At 39.8% G+C, this 20934-nt stretch overlaps 1 protein-coding gene across 1 annotated transcript in view; it reads left to right on the top strand.

Annotated features, from left to right (window-relative positions):
* Nucleotides 1–20913, top strand: part of chrnb1 (cholinergic receptor, nicotinic, beta 1 (muscle)) — a 28266-nt gene extending 7353 nt beyond the window's left edge. Inside the window, exons 3-11 of the mRNA XM_085400418.1 lie at nt 155–199; nt 716–825; nt 2773–2881; nt 2982–3126; nt 3318–3503; nt 5586–5809; nt 13544–13719; nt 18550–18697; nt 19226–20913. Coding sequence (XP_085256544.1) covers nt 155–199; nt 716–825; nt 2773–2881; nt 2982–3126; nt 3318–3503; nt 5586–5809; nt 13544–13719; nt 18550–18697; nt 19226–19372 — 1290 coding nt within the window. The 3' untranslated portion in view covers nt 19373–20913. The remainder of the gene's footprint in view (nt 1–154; nt 200–715; nt 826–2772; nt 2882–2981; nt 3127–3317; nt 3504–5585; nt 5810–13543; nt 13720–18549; nt 18698–19225) is intronic.
* The last annotated feature ends 21 nt before the right edge of the window (nt 20914–20934 follow it).

The following is a 20934-nucleotide window of genomic DNA, read 5'->3' on the forward strand; positions in this document are numbered from 1 at the left end:
TTTTTCAAACTCTCACCACCACAAACCCTGTAATGCCATTAGGGTGTTCTTTGTGCATAACTCTGTATCTGTATCCCTACAAAATGAAAAACGATCTGAAGCAAACAGTTATGAAGTACATACTGAAATGCATATTTTCGCATTTTTATAACAGAATATGAAAAATGAAGAAATGAGCACCACTGTTGTCATGAATCTGGTGAGTCTATTTGCATGCCTGCTCGTCATACTTGCAAATTGAAGTAAATCTTAAGCCGATAGAATGAATTATCCAACAGCTTTCTGAGTGTACTCTAACTGAAAAACTCTTTCACATCACACTGAGCAGCTCATCCGTGACTCCTACTCCAGTGGCAGTATGTTTATTAACACGGGGCCTCGTCTTTCGAGTACAGCTCAGTGCCAATGCACACTGTGCATATAATCAGTAGAACAGTTGGAGTAGTCATAATAGCAGGCAAAATGAAAAAATATGCAAATTGTGTTTTGTTATGCAAGGACAAATGCACAGGGAAGCCATCCCTGTGGAATCTAATTACAGAAGTGGAGAAATGAAAGATAAAGTGATACAATGACAAATTGGTTGCATTTGTTAAAGAAAAGTTTCTGCTTGCTGTCATTTTCTGCTTTAATCCCAACTCTTTTCATGGACTTGTGGATAATAACATCCCTACGTATTAAAAAAAAACAAGCTTTTATAAAAATGTTCAAACAGGAATGGACAGATTATCGGTTGTCATGGAAACCGAAGGAGCACAATGGGATTCAGGTGCTACGCATCCCCTCTGGGAAGGTTTGGCTTCCTGACATCGTCCTCATCAATAAGTAAGTATCAGCATTGCAACTCGCATTAGCATTAGCATCAACGTTAACATTAACAAAGACTTGAAAGGAGAACGTTTTTGATCTCTTTGTTCCATTTTTGTATTTGTATGCAGTGTTTGCAACCTTTTGTACTTACTAATTTACCCCTACCTGAGTGAAATAAACAAGTATTGCCATATAGTAAATATTTTCATATCAAATCCGTATCCATCGTACTATATTGTTTTGAAATTGGACAAATTGCATACCCCTGTAGCTTGTAGCTGCAGGCCACTGGAGACTAGGTGATGGGCCAGGTAAATTATAGTAGTGCTCATGTGTATTGGAAAAACTATATAACACAGCATTAAATTAAAGATTTAGATACTCAGAACAGCAAGCTTAGTCTTTTCCCCATATTGGCTCACGCAGACACGCTCCCATTAACACCACTGTAAATATCCCCACTGCTCCATTCATCAACACTTTATAGGCAATTAAGCAGCATGGCTCCCTAATAACTGAGCTGATAGCACCGCTCAGCTACTTCAGCTTGTGAGGCGTTCATTTGGAACCGTACGGATACACACAAATATGCACGTCCACACAAATGCAAATTTGCGCGTGCTTCTCTTGGGTTGTTCAATGCCGGCCATTTTAGCAGCAGCACTTTCACAGGGACAGATTTTTAGGAGGGCCCGGGGTAAAGACACAAGCTTCTCATTGTTCAATTATCAGAGACATAAAACTCAAACACTGTACACTGACAGAAGGCTAAATCTGTGTCTAATTGACTTGATGTCTTTGTTGTGCATTGTGTTATGAGCCCGACAGCTTAGTATAGGAACAACATTAGCGCTGCACTTACAGTCAAAGTGCTCCATAAAAAGTGTGCAATCTCCATTTAATGCCAATTACAATGTTTAGATGTGGGAGTGGAGCTAAATGTTCATATTCTACACAGCCGTGACTTTGCCTTGTCTGTCTCTTTCTAAGCTTTGTCAGAGGAACTGAGATGATAACAAAACAGAGACTACAACTGAGATGCAAACTTTGATTGCTGCTATTTTGCAACTTTATAACTTAAGTCAGCAGCATAGAGAGTTGTTATTGCTTCAGTACTCTAATAATGCCTTGGTGGTGCAGCTGCGGAACAGAGACACCTCACTGTTTGTCACATTTTAGTTTATGCTGCCTGGATTTCCTCACCAAGCCCTCTCAGCTATCTTTGTAAAAGCAAAGTCACAATAAACCATCCATCTCCAGCACAAAATAGATTACTTCCCATAGTACGGAGGGAGGGGGGGTGTCTCTGACCTTTACAGAAAAGTGAAACCAAAAAGTCATTTCTTGTTACAGTTTTACTCAATTGCTCTGTCACATTTTTGAAGTTTTCTTAAAAACACATTTTCCAAAGCAGATCATACATGGAGCAAAACACTATATAAATACAGACCTCTGATAAAGAAAAGAAAAAGTTTTCACAGAACTTTGTGGAGTATGTTCTTAGTGCATCTATAGAAATTAAGACAGTAAATAGCAGCCAGATGTCACCAGCCTAATGCAATTGAGGAACTGATCATCAGCAAGTGTCACCGTGTCTCTAAAAAGTAGAAGTTTTGGCAGTTTGCAGGTCTGGAGCATTCAGCTGTGTGTTAACACAATGCCAAGGAGGTAAAACATCAGCAACGATCTTAGAGAAGCAATTGTTGCAACACATATAAGTGAAACTAATGACAAATGCAGGGACTTTTCGTCTAAGAAGAGTCTTATTTAACTGTTAGACAACAGAACAAATGCAATTCATTTGACACAATACAATTTGTGCTATGTTTCAAGATATGTTATGGAATTCTGTGATATGTCACCATCCATAACATACTACAGATTACCTCAACATATAACATGTGATATAGTTTGATTTATTAACCAAAACTGGCTAATTTGTATTTCATGTTTTGTTTTCAGTAATGATGGACAGTTTGATGTGGCCCTGCATGTCCATGTTCAGGTTTACAGTAATGGCAGGGTAACCTGGACTCCCCCTGCTCTGTACTGCAGTTCCTGTGGAGTCAAGGTAATTTACACAGATCTACTATGTATTTATCTTCCATCCAGTTTCATCTAAGCTTGGACGTTGTTTCCAACTCGTTTAAATGCCAGTTTTTTGTGTCTAGGTAACATATTTCCCATTCGACTGGCAGAACTGCACCATGCAGTTTCGCTCTTACACATATGACTCAACAGAAATCGACCTGCAGTATGCCCTGAATTCAAAAGGCAAGGAGATTCGGGAGATCCAGCTGGACGAGTCTTTCAGTGGTGAGCACTCATGACGTGATACATATATTCTTAAGTAGAAGTACTTCAGATGTATTTTCATGTTACTGTATATTCAAAGCGTCGCATTTTTGCATAACCCCTTCTTGTGGTTTGCAAATGTGTTGCTAGTGTAATACGATTACTAAATGCGCTAAAATTAATAGAAATCTAAGCTGTGGATGTTTCTCTAGAGAGTGGTGAGTGGTACGTAAGACACAAGCCAAGCAGGAAGAACACATTTGATGACGAATATGAGGAAATGACTTTTTACCTGATCATCGAGAGGAAGCCTCTGTACTACATCATCAACATCATCATCCCTTGCATCCTGATTACTATCATCGCCATCTTCAACTTCTATCTGCCTCCCGATGCAGGTAAACACTTTACAGAAATTGCTTTCAGATCACTTGATGACTATGAATTAAAGCTCTCTTTATGTGATCGTTATCGTTATGTTATCGTAAACAAGCTCCACCTTGATGTAAAACTGCTAATACCATTTCCCAATTGAGTTTGTGTGGTCGGTTTAAAATGGGCAATCAGGCATTTAGCTAATTATAAACGGATCCAATTTCAGATTAGATAGGTGCTTCGTGGAACACAGTTGAATTGATAACCTTTAAAATGAAGGAGGTAGAAAAACAGCTTAGAGCAATCGGCTTGACTCTGTCCTTTCCCTTATACGCTTACCTTTATGTTTGGACAAGCCTGCTCATTGGGTACATTGATTGATTAGGACACACATATGCAAAATACAACCTGAGATATTAAAGTTTGACTTAGTACAAAACCCACAGATGTGCAAATATGCATGAACCTCAATAAGGTACACAGATCGGAACATAACATACTGCATTCCTGCATAGCTGCATTAATATTCATTGACATGATACTGTCATTATGCATTGATGTAGGCATGTATTTTAGTATATAAATATATTAAACATTGATAAAGTTATTATTTTCTTGAACAATGATGTAGGCCTATTTTTAGGAGTTTAAAATAGCTATAAAAAGTCATTTTAACACTCTGTAATATTTTTATTTAAATTTTTTGGAACGTGTGGGAAAAAAGTATTGCAGAAAATGTCTGATTAGGATAACTGCTAAACGTATCATAGTTTACTGACCAGTGTGTGCCATCTGCTTTGTTCACTGAAAAAAGCAACCAGGCAAGTGACCTTTAAAAACAACCACTTAGAGTCTTATTGGGATGATCAAGCAAAAGCTTCTTTTTGCTGCTCCCGTATTCACAAGTGGTCGCCACCAGAGATGTATCTGCATATTTGATTGGCGGAACTTTCTGCTGAATCGCCTTCCTGATGCAACCCTCACAGGGATTTGTGTCTCCTACTAGTCTTGAACCAGGGTCATATGAAATGACTGATTTGAACACGCAGTAAAGGGACACATAAACAGCACAGGGAATCGTAGGGTTTGTTTTTTTAATCTCCTCCAGTTTTACATTAATTTTCCAGTGATGCAGAAAGAGATGCTTTGCTTCTCAGTGAGAGGCTTCAAACTGCTCTCTTAACCTACCAGCTCAACCCTTCTGGGCCCTGTACTATGAAGCAAGCTCAGCATACCCAGGATGCCTTTCTGTTATCTGGATTCATTTACCCCAACGCTGACAGTCAGGATAAGCCGTCACACGGAGTTGGTTAGCAACTTGCTAAATTAACCCTGGGTCTTGGTGTAAATCGTTTGCAGCCAACAGAAAGAAATCCATGCATCCATCCACTCGCTTCCGCTTGTCCTTTTCAGGGTCGCGGGGGGCGCTGGAGCCTATCCCAGCTGTCATAGGGTGAGAGGCGGGGTACACCCTGGACAGGTCGCCAGTCTGTCGCAGGGCCAACACACAGAAACGGAAATACATTAAATTTAAATAAAAAAGTTGTCTCTAAGAAACCAAGAGACATTAGATGCTACTGGAAAACCTTAAATCTTCCTATTGCATGTGCACAGAGGTCTGAGGGATCCACCAGGACTGGTAATGCAATTCTATTGGAGAACTAAGTTGATCTCTAATTTTGCAGGAGATTAGATAAGCATAAAGCATAAATTATCATGTGATGCACCCAGGTAAGACGTGAACCACTTTTGCAGTAGATAAAACTGCAGGTTAACCCCGAAGTTACCTTGGTGATGAAATCTGGCCTCGTAGTACAGGCCTGTGGTCATTTACAAACACAGTTCGTACACAGTTTGTACGTGACCACGGAATGAACTAAAGAGCCAATGCTGTGTCACCCAATCAGCCTCACTTAGAATGGGAGATGAATTTTTCATTAGCATCATTGCTAGTAAATTACATTCACCAGATGCTCCTCGAATCTCAGTGAGTTGAAAATGGAACAAACCTTGGCCCGGTAAAGCTTAATGAGTCGTAACACAGGAACAAGAAATGCGCTGTTTCTGACTTTCCTAAATAATTGTGTTTTTTTTTTCTTTGCAAGGTGAGAAGATGGGTTTGTCAATCAATGTGCTGCTCACCCTCACCGTGTTCCTGCTGCTGCTGGCTGATAAGATCCCCGAGACCTCGCTGGGTGTTCCCATCATCGTCAACTACATCATGTTTACCATGGTCCTGGTCACATTCTCTGTCATCCTCAGCGTGGTTGTCCTCAACCTCCACCATCGCTCTCCCAACACCCACATGATGCCAATGTGGGTCCGCAAGGTGAGCGTACATTTCAGGGTCACACAAGCTTAATTTTTGCCTGCTTGGCACATCATCATACAAGACTTCTGAAAGGAAATAATATCTGTGTCTCTTAAGAAATAGTTTTTGTCTTTCTAGCATGTGTTGTTACAGTGTCTTGCATATATACTGTAGGTTGTTCATTTGTGCCAGAACAGCCCAGAAGCACAAGCAATCTTTCTTTCTGTTGTCAGAGGTTTTGTCAGAATACCACCTTTCATTTGCATTGTGAAAATACGTTAAGGCAAGTCATTAAGTGGCCAGCATGTCTGTGAGGAGAGCTGGAAAGGACAGGGGGATATTGGGAGGCTATGTGATAAATGAAAAAAACTTCTAAACATTGAATTATCTGTCAGCAAGGAAGTAGAGCAAGCGGTAGGTTAGGACCATCAACTCTAATTAGTGTGACCCAAGAGACCATCTATCTATCTATGCAACTCCAAGGTGAGTTGCATTTCCAACTTCAACAAGACTTCAATATGTTATATGTTTTGTTTAAATTACAGTTAAAAAACACCAGATAATTGCAACAAGACATTGCACGAATGCTAAAGAGACTTTAATGTAATGTCCATATTTTTAGACACACATTTTTCCATATTAGAAATTGGTTGAATGTAGTGAATCATATATACAACCAAGCTACACCTACCAACTTCCTTCAAGCATGACTACTCCTGATAGTCACAGGCCAAGCAATGATCTTTTTTAGGACACTTTTATTACAAATCTTAGAAAGTAGATTCAGTCCATTTGCAGGTTGCGTCCAGATCAACAGAATTAACTTTCTGTGAATTAACTTTATTTTGTACTCAGTCAGATGGTCATGGAATATATGTCACGACTGGGGCAGCAGCCATGTGATGTGTGGAAGGAGGACTCAAATGCAGCACTTATTCAGATGTGAGGGTGATTTATTAAGAATACCGAACATAAAGTGGGGATGGCAAAACAGAACTAAGGATGACCTAATCTGGGAGAAACTGAACCAAAGAGCAACAAACCTGAACATGAAGGGAGGACAGCAGGGAGAGCACGCAGGGGATTCACAGAGTAATGCAGAGGCAAACACACACTATAAATACACAGAGGGACACTGGGAAATCACACACACAGGTGGGAGACACAGCTGGACCTGATTAACCTGACGAGACAGGGGAACACTAACACCAGGGACCAACAGGGGGAGCACAAACCCAGAAACCCACTATCTAAAACACAAAACACAAACCATTCAAAAACAGCCCACAAACAATAATGAAAATAATAACAATAAATACACCAAACACAAAATCACTGAGTCACGGACTCAGGATCATGACAATATAAAAGGCAGAATCTCCAGACTGATCAACAGCTTCCTGTTAAAATGTTGAACTCCTGATTAGGATATGTACAGTAAATAAGAAGAAAGAAAGTGTACTTTATTGGTCCCCGTGGGGAAAATCCCTCTCTGCATTTAACCCATTCACTCAGTGAAGCAGTGGGCAGCCACTGGGCGCCCGGGGAGCAGTGTGACGGTACCTTGCTCAGGGGTACCTCAGGGTGGCTGTTCAGGGTAATCGAACCCCCGACCTTCCGATCATGGGGCCACCACTCTACCTACTGAGCTATCCCTGCCCTATGCACTACAAGTCAAAAGTTTGGACACATCTTCTCAGTTAATGGTTTTTCTTTATTTTTAACACTTTCTACATTGTAGATACAAACTGAATACATGAAAGATATGAAGCAAGATGTATGGAATTATCTAGCAAAGAAAAAAGTGATAAATAACAAAATGTGTTTTATAGTTTAGATTCCTGAAAGCAGCCACTCTTTGCTTTGTTGACAGCGCTGCAAACCCTTGGCCTCGTCTCAGTGAGCTTGATGATGAAGCTGAAATGGTTTTCGGGGTTCATTTGTGGAATTTGTTGGCTTCTTAATGTGTGACCTAAACCCAATGGAGATGGTTTGGGGTGAGATGGACCCCAGAGTGAAGGCAAAAGGACCAACAAGTGCTCAGCATCTCTGGGAACTCCTTCAAGACTGACGACCTCATGAAGCTCATTGAGAGAATGCCAAGAGTGTGCAAAGCAAAGGGTGGCTACAGGGTCAGGCTGAGTTCAGACACTAGATTGTACATGAAAAGACCAATCATGAGATGTGGCTCACAGAAAAAGTACTACCTCTACTCCATAGTACCTCTACTTCCCCTTTAGTAAATTAATTGGGGAAAAAATTTTACTAATTTGATACAAAGAAGCTTATGAGTAACCTGAGGGTTAGGAAGTATATTTCTACATTGTGAACATGCATGAAAACTAAAATCAAGACTCCACCTCAAAAAATTATATTTTACCAGCAGTTGTTAGCATCTTGAAAATGGTCACTGTCTTGTATATTCAAATGGCTAATGGGTCATCATGTTAAAGACTGTGCACCTGAAATACATGAATTAAACTTTGGCATTAATTTGGCTTTGAAAGCTGTGTTAGCGTGGGTCGAGGCAGACTACTCAATTAGGTCCACATAGTTCTCGACACTTTAAACGTCATGTTATACCATTAACCTCCATCAGTTGCTGTTGCCCCCAGTGTACATTGTGTGAAGCTAATTACAGGCGTAAGTAGCAGCTCTGTGCTTTGGTCCAAGTTCTGTCATGGTTTCAGGGTACATTCACCACAGAAAGGCTCCCACACACTGGGCAGATTTCCGTGGCTTAATTGAACTGCTTGGCGCCGGATTGATGAGGAAAAGGAGGAGCATAGATTCTGTTTCACTCCTACTCGTGGGTAATTAAAGAAACAATAAAATGTGAAAGGAAGACATTTTTGGACGCAAAACATTAGAAAGAAACGAATGATTAATTTTGTATTTATTGTTTCTGTGTTTCAAAAGCCTAATTTAAGGCTGGTCAATCAGCCACTAAAAGAACAAATATTTAAGTTTAAGGAAAAAAACTTCCTGTAATGGCCACCAGTCCTAAAGTGAGTGTGTCTCAGAGAAAATGACCAAATTTATGTAGTAGGCTGTCTAGAGCCTGTTAAATGGTGTTTGTTTCCATATCTGATTTCAATATTAATCCCTATTAATGACTAGTATGAAATGTACTGGGGTAATTTTTTTATGGCCTAGAGTTATGTTTCTCCTTCAGCGTTTGCTTGTATTCAGACACAAAGCAGCTGGCTCTTCAGATTTCTGCTACGTATGCTTTTTGTTTAATCCCATTATTGCTTGCTAAAATTTGTTGCACATTTAATATCACAGTTAATTACTGATGCACCTGGTGACACAGCTAACAGTGACACTCCAAATATGGTCATATCCTATTTCAGCATTTCAGCCCATCTCTAGGTAGACATTAACTGTGCTGCTCTTTATTCCACCCCCATCTTGGTGGCTGAATTCAGTGTTTCGTTTTCTTTCTCCAGACAGTCACTACAGACGACTAGGACACCTCCTCCTTCTGTTCCATCACCAGGTGATGCTTTAGATGCTCTCGAGTGCAGAGCTTACGTCTCTCTGTGGTGTCTGCCCGAGCACCACACACACTCAACAGCAATACTATCAGAGTTTTAGCAGCCATTGTTGAGGAATACGGTCTTTGTAGATGAAGTGCTGCTCTCCGAGGTGCTGTTTCCTCTCTTATTTTCACTGCTCATTGTCAGCCAAGCTGTGGGAAATCAGACAGATGTCACACAGTATCAGTAAGGAAGAAAGTTGAGAGACAATTGGGGATTTTCTGACATTTCTCTGCTTGATCTATGATAATTACTAACAATATTTTGAATGTCTAATTGATAGTGCCATTGTATCATTTCTATGGAAAATGTTCATAAATGTCCCAGTCAGTCCGTCTGTTTCTTTCGGCATTTCTGACTTGAAATCTCACACATTCCACTTCCACTCTGGCCTGAACAAACTCCTGAGAGAAAGATTTTCCTATAAATGCTCCATTTTCTTCACCAACGACTGTCTGTGACCATCTACTCTTTACTGCTGCTGTGGGAGTGAACACAAATAGTAAAGTTTATTAAATTTTATTTAAATTACATTAAAAAAGGACCCTCCATCATGTCTCAGAGCTCTCAGTCAAGTCTATCAGGCTCCAGCGAGTGACTCACTGATGTGCTGCCTCGGACTGAGAGCTAGGAAACATGGCAGAAACAGCAGGTGAAACTGACGCATACTGGAAGTTGTATAAAGGAGTGGACGTTTGGTTGTAAATGAACTCAAAATCACTATTAAATTCGCTATTGAGTTTTTGCCAGTTTATGTTCCTCGCCAGGGGGCTATTATTGACATCCATCTGTCAATACTGGTGAGCCAGGAGTTCTTTCACAAAAAGAATATGAAAGCACTTCAAAGCGCAGATAGAGCAGCCATTTACAGCATTTATGATATTGATCAAGGCTAAAGTTCAACCCTGACGTGCTGTTTTATCATTGACTCCCTTGATATTGATATCAAAGGAGCTCCAAGTCCGACAGCTTCTGATGAAGACTCAACGCACTTAATTTTTATCATGTCCTATCAAACTGTTTTTTCTGTTTTAATTACACTCCCTTGTGCCCAGGACAGCCTGAATCCTTTACTGAAGTGCTTCACTGAAGCACACAGACTTATGTACTGTGTTCGAAGAAAACCTCGAAAGGAGACTTTGAAGAACTGGAAAGCATTACCCATTTAGTTTCTCCACCCACATCATTCAGCAGCAACTGCTTTCAAAGGTTATCTTACTGCAAAATTCAATATTTAGAACTATTTGTCATCTCTAATAGGCAAATACAGGGCAAGTGCACTCCAGCTGTCCCCTTAATCATGAAACAAGAATCCTAACAAATGGACTTTTAATGCCAGCAAAGATGATGGATCCATGAGGTGTGAGTGCTAACAAGCTATTGACTGAAAATATACAGCAAATAACCTTCTGTGGTCTTTTTTCAGCAAAAGAAATGCACATCTACACATTCATAAATGAATGCTATGAAATGTGTTTTTTAACATCTCGAAACTGCTAAATTCTGAAGATGAGCATAGAGTTTGCTCAGACAGGCCACAAAGAAAAGCCTAGCAACAATTCCAGCAAATGAACCAATCTCAGAGCCAGTCCACAGCATCTGAAGGCTAAGCTGATCTTATATAGGGTGCACTATTTAATCTAGAGAGGGCAGGAATCACCAGACATGCCACAATATGATATTAACACAATATTTCATTCATGATTCGATATTAATGTGACTTTTACTGTGTATTGAAATAACATATATTGCCCTTAAATTTAAACTAATCAATTAGCCAATCAGACAAAAGTTATCTTACTGAGATGAGATTTTTAAGCATACCAACCAAAAACCTGCCAGAAATGTTGCATGTTGGCAATTGCATGCAGTCTTTTTCTGATAATACAGCAATTCACTGTGATAAATTGTAGAAAATCAAATACATGTTAATGTCTACATCAGGGGTGGCCAACCAGTCAGAGACCAAGAGCCACTTTTTTTTTACTGTGTTACCGCAAAGAGCCACATCATACGCATGGGCACACATGAACATCACCCATCCTTTCCTCTCTCTCTCTCTCTCTCTCTCTCTCTCTCTCTCTCTCTCACACACACACACACACACACACACACACACACACACAAAATACACACATCTCTGCTCAGCCAGATTTATTGTAAATGTCACACACCAACATGATAATGACAGAAATGGACTCCTACAGTACTAAAACCACAGGCCAGTCATTTTCAACAATGAACATTGTGTGCACTGTCTCACACACACAAACTCTCAGTTCAACCAAGTCCACAAACAAAAATATAATAATCTACAATAGCATTTACTTTTATAATGCATGTTGTTTAGTGGGACTTCTGGCATTCCTTGCCTTGAACAATCCTCTTTAAATCTGGCTTGTATTCCGTTGTTGTCACTCGAAGCAATTCTTTCACATGTGTGTCAGTCAGAACAGATCGATGCTTTGATTTCACATGTTTTAGGGTAGAAAACACAGACTCGCAGACGTATGTTGACCCAAACATTGACAGTATCTTAAGCGCAGCCCGTTTGACATTGGGGTATTTTTCCATTGGCACACTTTTCCAGAACTCAATGGTCCCTTCCCTTAAAGCAGGTTTCAATTGGTCCTCTTCACAAAGATCGATCATCTCCAACTCAGCCGCAGCTTCATCTGTGACTAGCGGGACTTTCAAACAGCCGGTCTCTGCATTAAATGGGTCGACGAGGAACGTAATCTGTGGCCTTTTCAATTGTAGATCATGGAACCGGGTCACGAAGCTTTCGTGCAAGTTTTCAATCAGCGTTGCATATCTGGCTCTTTGCTTACTCAGGGCAGCACTGGCGACTTGCCCGCTGGCTTTTAGCAGAGTGGGAAAATGCGTTAAATCTCCCTTTTGAATATGTGTCTTGAACAGCTTCAGTTTGTTGACAAACGCAAACACACTTTGCACTAGGTCAGGGAGCATTTTTAACTTACCCTGCAGGGTCAGGTTCAGTCTGTCCAAGTGACACAGCATGTCGACCAAAAAGGCCAGATCCATAATCCACTTGAGGTCCGAGAGCTCGGGATAGTCCTTGTCCTTCTTTTCCATAAACAGTTTCACGGCATCCAAAAGCTCAAAGAAGCTCTGACCGCTTCGTAAATTTTTGGAAAAACTGTATCTGCTTTTCTGCCTGACTTTTCAAAGTGGCCAACTCGTGCTTGCGAAGTTCAGTCCCTTTTGGAAATTCCTGGTTGATGTTAGCATGGAGTGAGCTGAAGTGGCGCTGAAGATTTGAAGCTTTGAAATGTGCTAATGACGTCTGACATATAAGGCAGAATGGCTTACCATTGCGTTCAACAAAAAAATATAAACTCTCCCACTCTGTTAAAAACGTCCTGTGTTCATCTTCATATTTTCTTTTTGCTGTGCATTTTTTTCCTGCCATTTTAAGGGCGAACTTGCTCCTACTGGGAAACTTTGCGGTATTTTCATCTCACACACATGCGCATTTGATGAAAATACCGTATTGAACTCAAGCGAAGCGAACGCGCACATTTTAAAACAACAACATAAAAAAAATCAAAACACAAACTTTGATATGAACGTAAGAGCCGCATGAAACCAGGCAAAGAGCCGCATGCGGCTCGAGAGCCGCGGGTTGGCCACCCCTGGTCTACATAGTCAGAAATTCAAATTTAAGTAACTTCATAGGAATAGGAAATCCCAGTATCACATTTGCAAGCTGCTTTGCCACCGCCTCCACCCCAGCTCCTGCTTCTACATTTATCACTTTATACTTTGCATGTATGTGTGGAAGAGCAGGAAAACCCTAGAACAGAGCCATGCTGACAAATATGATAAATGGTAAATGGACTGATTCTTATATAGTGCTTTTCTACTCTCCCGGAGTACTCAAAGTGCTGTATACAACATGCCTATATATAAATGACTGCGCATGGAAACATGGTGTTTCGGCAACCCTGATGAAGGCCACAAGCCGAAAGTGTTGGTCTGCAAATAAAGCTGTTCCCTTGTGTTTTAAATGTTGCTGGAGTCTTCACCTCACCAGATCATTGTCCCCCTCCACGCAGTCTTGGAAGTAGGTGAGGTTGTTCCTAAAACCTGGGGATCTCTCCACATGGAAACAGTCTTCTGGCCGAAATGTCTTTAATGGGAATTGTAAAAGTATCTCTGTTCTTCTTTGCCTTTACTCTCCACCTAGATCTTCATCCACATGCTCCCTCCTTACCTGGGCATGCTGCGGCCAAAGGTGGAGACCCCCCTGTCTCTGGAGACCGTACCCCGCCGGGAAAAAAAAGTCACTGCAATTAGCATAGCTTCTGACGAATACTTCATCCGGAAACCTGACTCTTCCATTTTATTTCCCAAACCCAACAGGTAAAGCCAGGCTTATACGTGCACATGCTTGCTCTCGTGGTTGTGAGTGTGCCTGGATTTGGTTTAGCCTGCATGTTTGAAGAAAAAGCAAATGAACCCAGAAACAGCATGTGTGAAGTGGAGCAGGTGAACAGTTGTTGATTCAGGCAAAACCCGGACAGATGGATATGAAGAGATTCCATTCATCATTAGTAGGATGAGAAGCGACTGCTCTTGTCTCTGTTATGTCTTATGGGATTCTTGAAGTGAATCACATACTGGTATATAAGTTTAATTCCATTATATATATATATCATTAGATGCGTTTTCCAAATATTACTTTAGAAACAATACTTGTGCAGTAAAATAAGATCAAATACATTAAGAATAAACAAATTTGATTTGATGTCATGTCGAAATGGATTCAAATATATATCACTTTAGTGTCTACACAACCTTGCACTCATAGAAGTTCAGGTTTCCTCCTTAGCGCTTACCACCTCAACTTAAGACGAATTAAAATTCTGTTATATTTTAGGTGCTTTTTTCACTTTGAATTAAATTCAACAGTGTTTAAAAGCACAGAGCCTCTTGAACAGACAAACACCATATTTAAAGATACCAAATGCTACCATAATAGCAGCAGCTGCAGCACAAGAAGTAATTCCTCTCCTCTTCTGTCACCTATACGTCCACACATTTATTACATTGTGCTGCATAATATATTCTCTCAGTGAGGCCAACGAAATCTATCCAATGTTTTTTGGCTCACAATAAGGAAAAAGAAGAAGAAGAAGAAGAAGAAGAAGAAGAAGAAAGAAGATCCCTGTTCATTAGCTATAAGGGCTTTTCTACACTACCTGAGAACATTTATTCAGAATATGAGAACCATCTCCACATTCTCACATATTTAGAGTCATGTGAAAACGAAGGTACACCCCGTTTCAATTCTAAGGTTCTATATATCAGGACATAATTATAAATGGTTCTAGAAATATTTAAATACAAGCTCAGATGACAAAAATACAACATATTACACAGTGTCATTATTTATTTAACAAAATCAAAACCAAAATATGTGTAAAGGAAAGTTATGGATGCACTTTAGCCCACTCATTTTTTTACAAAAATACTTAATTTTTTTGTGGCAGTTTTCCTGATGAGAGAATTGAAAAGACAACGTATATAACCACATGTGAAACGCCTGTATCATCCCATAATCCAATACAAGGTTTAACTAACTAAAAAAAGAATTGGGTCCAAAAACTATTTTCAGGTTTCTCTATTCCACACGGTCAGAAGTCTGCATACAGACTCAAATTAAACACTTAAATTGTTTAATAAACGGAGATGGAGGTTCCACATTGTCTTTTAACTTAACAAGGCTCGACTAAAATTTGCAGCTGTTCACTTGGACAAGCCGAGCCAGAAAGGTTTTATGGTCCAATGAGACAAACACTGAGCTATTTGGTACAATGACAGGAGGCATGTTTAGAATAAAGGTGAGGATTTAAAGGTAACACTGTACCAGCTGTGAGGCATGGTGGTGGTAGCATCATGCTCTGGGGCTGGTTTGCTGCCAGTGTTACTGGTTGATTCCACATTAAATGCATTAATTAAGGCTCAAGTTCATATAGTAGGTTATGTCTGAAGCCCTGGTTTCCCCAGCCTCCATCTGTCATTGCTCTTAATAAACTTTTATCACATCACATCTGTTCCTTCTCCTCCTCCATTTTCATCTACACTGAGAGATCCAGGCAGTTTGTGTGTGTTTGTATTTAAATGCACTTTACTTCATCCACTATACTTTATGTACTTTTGCTATGCCAAAATATTTTACTAAATGCACTAAAATATCTTCTTTGAAGTCTCATATTGTCACATATTGTATCGATGCCCTTTCTACTGAAGCTTAAACTGTCAAATCATCATTTATGGAGCTGTTGCAAAGAAGGAACAGATTGGCTGTTTAAGATCTCCTTCTGTGAGGTCTTTCTGACCTTTGTTTTATTCAGTGACAGATGTCTGAGTGTCAGTAATGACTACTGCCAAGGTCTTATCTTTATTTAAAGTACTCTGTATTTAAAGTACAGTAACCCCAGTCTCGATCCTTTGTGCATGAAAATTCTTTGACCTTCCTTAAGTAGTTACATAGGGTGGGGACCTGTATGTCTTCCCAATCAGCCATACGACACTGTCAACTAACGTAGATTCCTGCTTCTCTCACAATACACCATGAAGTTTGCTTCACAGTGTAGCTGTCCCTCAATCTCTACTCCTGGGAGAAATTAGATATGTCTAGAGGGAAAGAATCTTTGCTAAAACAATAATGACCCACCCAAATGGACTCTGACACATTAGAGTCACTGTCTAGGTGAATGAACAGTGAGGGGGGAGGGGCTCTGTTAGAGGAATTTGATGAGACAGCAGTATCTCTCTTGGGTCCACACGTACATTCGCGCGCCTCTCCTAATTGGGTTTAGTGCATGTCTTGGCACCAGACGCAGCCAGTTTTAGTTGAATTAGTCTCCTGAATACTCATTTACTTCTCGCTGATGAAGTGCTGCTTTGAGCCGTACAGGAGGGAAAAGGGAGGAGGGGGTTAAGAGGCCACACTGTGTCTCCCCCTCCCTTTTTCCTTTCTCTCTCAACCTGTTAGGACTTCATCCTTCTTAGGTCACAGATTCTTCACCTGCCACACTCGCAGGATGAGCAGCGGTGGCAGCGCTGCGTTGCAAACCTCTAATTTCATGCAAAGAATACCAAGCAGCTGTCTCCTCTGTCCTGCCTGAGAGGTTACCACTTTTAACGTTGTGCTACACTGCCCTCTGGTGGATACCTGCCTATCTTGTCAATCTTTTTTGGTTTTTTGCAATGTTTTTTAAAGGAGGTGTTTAATATTTGAGGTGTTTCATAAGAAAAGCAGCTGCTCTGCCTTTGTAGAGGTTATTGAATGTCAGGTGAAAATCCATAAAGTTTTAGGCTGGAACTTAAGCAATGCTACTCAGAAAAGCACTTCAGCTGTGATGTGCTTGCATGCTGTATGACTTCGTAAGTTCATAGAAGTATAGGAGGTCTTAGTGTGTCTTTCTGCTGAAGGCAACAAGGACATAATTAATGTGCCATTGTTGAAGGACATGCTGCATGATTCCGTGCAATAATTATTACCGAAAAATTATAGAATGAGTTATGTAATGTAAATGATCAACTGTGTGAAGCAAGACTATATCAGTGTTCAACAAGAAGTCTGAATTCCATCCTCCTGATGATAACAAGTTGAATTCATAAGAAACGTTCTGATCTGAACAGAGGTTTGTGAAATAGCCAAGAAAAAGTAAAATGTTTTTATGTTCATGACAATGAATTGTTAAGTTATGTTTTTTTTTTCATGGTATTGAGCACATATTTGAAAGTAATACATTCCAGGAGCATACATTTTTGGGGGGTAGAAAAAGAAGGAAAGTGTAAGACTTGTTGTGTTGCTAGTGCGAGAGTGTGCTGACTAACTTAGAAACACGGTCTTTCTCTTGCTTTTAAATCCAGACACATGAGAGCAGACTGATAGAAATAATGCCACAATGCCCATTTTAGTACAATTAACATTTTTGATACTAGACTGACACACTTGCTGTTGTTTGACCAGATGTTAAAGCTGGCTAACATTCATAATTATAGTGCTAGTAGTAACAGGGCATTCACACGTGTACGTTACTTCTTGGCTGGATGGCGGGAGCTCTTGATTTTTAGTTGAGCACATTTACTTCCAGATTGTCATAGCAACGGTAACTCATCAATGACAAGGCAGGCTTCAGTTAGCAGTTAGCATGATCTAATCTAACTATATATTACAAATTTTGGTCATATTTAACGACTTGTTTGATCATATTGTTATGGTGCTGATGACGAATTAACTTCTAATAACAGGCTTGTCTGAGGTTATTGGTGAGAGTCATAAAATTTCATGCATTATTTATTCAAAACAATGTTAAATACCCTTTAACAATAAATTACTCACATCATAAATACATGTATTTAAATATGTAAACTACATATGTATTAATTTGTATAAATATAAAATGTTTTGTAATTGTAAACAATTGTAAAAAAGCATTTTGGATATTTTGTTTTAACTAGTCTGAAAGCAGACATGATAATAATAAAATAAAATAAAATAATAATTGCAAATTATAAAGTTCAATAATAGTGCCTTCGAAGATTGTCTTTTTGCGATGTAACTAACTGACGTAACACATTTTTTACTTTCTATGTTTTGAAAATAAAGAAATGAAAAATAACTTGACCTCTAAAGTTAGAACTGTCACGTTAATACAGTATTTATAACTGACAGCAGAGTCACACAGGTACACACAACACCTTTCTACTAGCTTCTCCCAATAACTCCTGGCACCCAGTAGCAGTTGACAGTTGGTAACTAAGGGCAACAACTAAACACAGAAACACACACACACACACACACACACACACACACACACACACACAGAGAGCAGCTTGGTCAGCATGTGAAGGGCAGCGCCTTGTACAAACTCGCAGAGGGGGACCCGGGGAGCTCCTCTGACCTTCTCATTATTCCTCTGTGGTTGACAGTAAAGTGCAAAGGAGACGCGCAGCCCAGCTCATAAAAGCTGAGCTATTTTACAGCTTTTAATTAGCGTGGGCTGACACCTGCTCACACATCGCTACATTCTGCACGCTCGTGTGCATTTGTTGTCTTTGGGTGTTGACACTCTGTCTTTTTCCTGAATCCGTCCAGACATATATATTTACCATCACAATATTTTGTTTATTATTGATACTTTTCTGTAACATTATTATAATTGTGCTGTCATGAAGGTACCAGCCGGATGGCATATGCACAGACCTGAGGAAGTTCATTGATGGCCCCAGTAGCTACCTTGCACTACCTGATGAGCTCAAGTCAGCCATAGAGGCCATCACATACATAGCCGAGGCTCTGCAGGCTGAAAAAGACTATGAAGCGGTAAGTTTGAATGTTTGAGCACGTTTAACCTTCTAAGATCCACAAGGTCACATCTGGAGTGAAGGGCAGGGTTTGATCATTTCGAGCATTCAACAGATAAAGCTTAATCACTGAATATCTAAGTTGTCTTTAGTGATGACCCCTAACCCTAAACATAAACCAAGCAAAAGTGTTTTTGTAATGCATATCACTTAGAATGACAGTTTTCTTTGTCCCCTAATTGTCAAGATTTGAGATGACATTTTTGAGGAGAACCAACATATTATCACAGGGTTAGGGTTAGAGCTATCATTTACTTAAACCTTAGAGCATTAATATGTTTATTGTCCTTCCATTTTTTCTTCCTCTCTACTTTTTATCTGAACAACATGGCTTTATTTCTGACGTTTGTACTGTTGTCTTTTTGTCTCTTGTGTCTGTCTGTCTTTTGCCATTTTCCCACTGTTTTCCTTTCCTTATATTCATTTTCTTTCTATCGTACCCATTCTTTCTCTTTTTAATCTCTTGTCTTTCGCTGGCCTCTTTTAGCTGAAAGAAGATTGGCAATATGTGGCAATGGTGGTGGACCGGATGTTCCTGTGGATTTTCGTCGTTTTCACCACTGTGGGCACGCTGGCCATCTTCGCCGATGCTAGCTTCAACCATACCCCTACGGACCCCTTCAAGCCCTTCTGAAGCACAGGGGTGTCTGATTTTCATGAACCATGTTGCTGGAAGTTACGAATCCCTTGATGTACATGTAGAGGAAGACAATTGTAACTGTTAAAATAAGTACAGTTTCCAATGCATTGCCTCATCACAAAACACACAATGCCTTTTTAAATTATAGCTGTACTAGTACTTAAAGGGCCAGTAACTGACAAACCATATGGATTTTATGGTGTTCTTTTTAGATTTGTAGAATTTTAAACTTTTACTGTGTTTGTTAGATTTGGGAGAAAAGCTTTCAAAACCCCAAATTCATATAATGTACTTTGCAAGCCTACGATTAGGGTTATAAGTTAGGACTAAATAAGGTCTATGGTCTAGATAACCCCAACCCTAGCTCCATTCATAGGCAATTACAATATGCAATTTTTGTGTTTATATAATTGCTTTCCAAGTTTTCTCATTATAGAAACAAAGACAATAATCGGACACACAGAAATCAAAAACAGCTGAAAAAAAAACCCCAAACAGTTTTGGCTTCAACCAAAATAAATGGCTAGGTTTCCACTGTAAGGACTTGGATACCAGAATGTTAACAGGGTTACACTCTGTTGCAGACATGGACACACCCATCATCCTATGGTGAAATTTAGTTAATTTGGGGCGATAATTTTCATCGATGCTGACTCTACCTGACTCAACCAGAATTTGTAAAAGAAAACAAAGAAAATAACAATTCTGATGTACATCACATGAAAAACTACTTACATTTCACAAGTCTCCAAACTATTTAGTCAGGGTAGGTTTACCTCAGAAGATTAATCTGGCCCAAAACCTTCTCCTAATTCCAGATGTGTTGCCAGTGACAGTTTGTATGTTAAATTTTTAAAATAATTAAAATAACAAAAAATAATAAATGCATTGATGAAATTGCATGAAATGTAACTACTAAACCAATGTTAGCATACCATACATGCGTATAAATGCTACAATATAAACTACCAGCGTGGGATTTTTTTATTTTGTTATTAGCTGTAGTAGGGTTTGAAGTGTGGCTCCAGGACTGGGTGTTCATATGTGGTGTTAACACATAAACACCAAGACAAACCAGGCCCTATAATGAGCGTGCTGCAAGCCCATGTCAGAATGTGCTGGAGAGTGGCACATGCTTTGCGGTATATTTCTGCAGACACAGTAATCCTCTGCATTTCAGGCATTGGTGTATGTAACGGAGCAGCACACCAACCCCATTCATCTGCTGCACCAACAGCCAATGGAATTCCCAATAATAGAGAAGACTCGTGCCTCTCGGTGCCTCGTTTTGTCTGGACACACGCATGCTGCATGTCCCTTTTACCACACCTGTCCTCTTGGTCTTGTGCTTTCATTTTGCTTTTGTCTTTTAAATAGAGATCTGAGGGGAGAATATCAAAGGCTCCATCTGTTCTCAGAATGCTATCACCTGCCCACCCTGCTATTAATATCCCCACATGTTGGCACTGGTCACCGGACACTACTGCATGGGCTTCCCTGTTATTTCTCTGTGTAAATACACTCTCTCACTGAGATCTATTAGCGCAAGTATTTGG

The sequence above is a fragment of the Rhamphochromis longiceps genome, linkage group LG3 (genome assembly GCF_057381845.1).
Source record: "Rhamphochromis longiceps isolate RC_006_pf linkage group LG3, R_longiceps_female_GT1.1, whole genome shotgun sequence".
NCBI lineage: Eukaryota > Metazoa > Chordata > Actinopteri > Cichliformes > Cichlidae > Rhamphochromis > Rhamphochromis longiceps.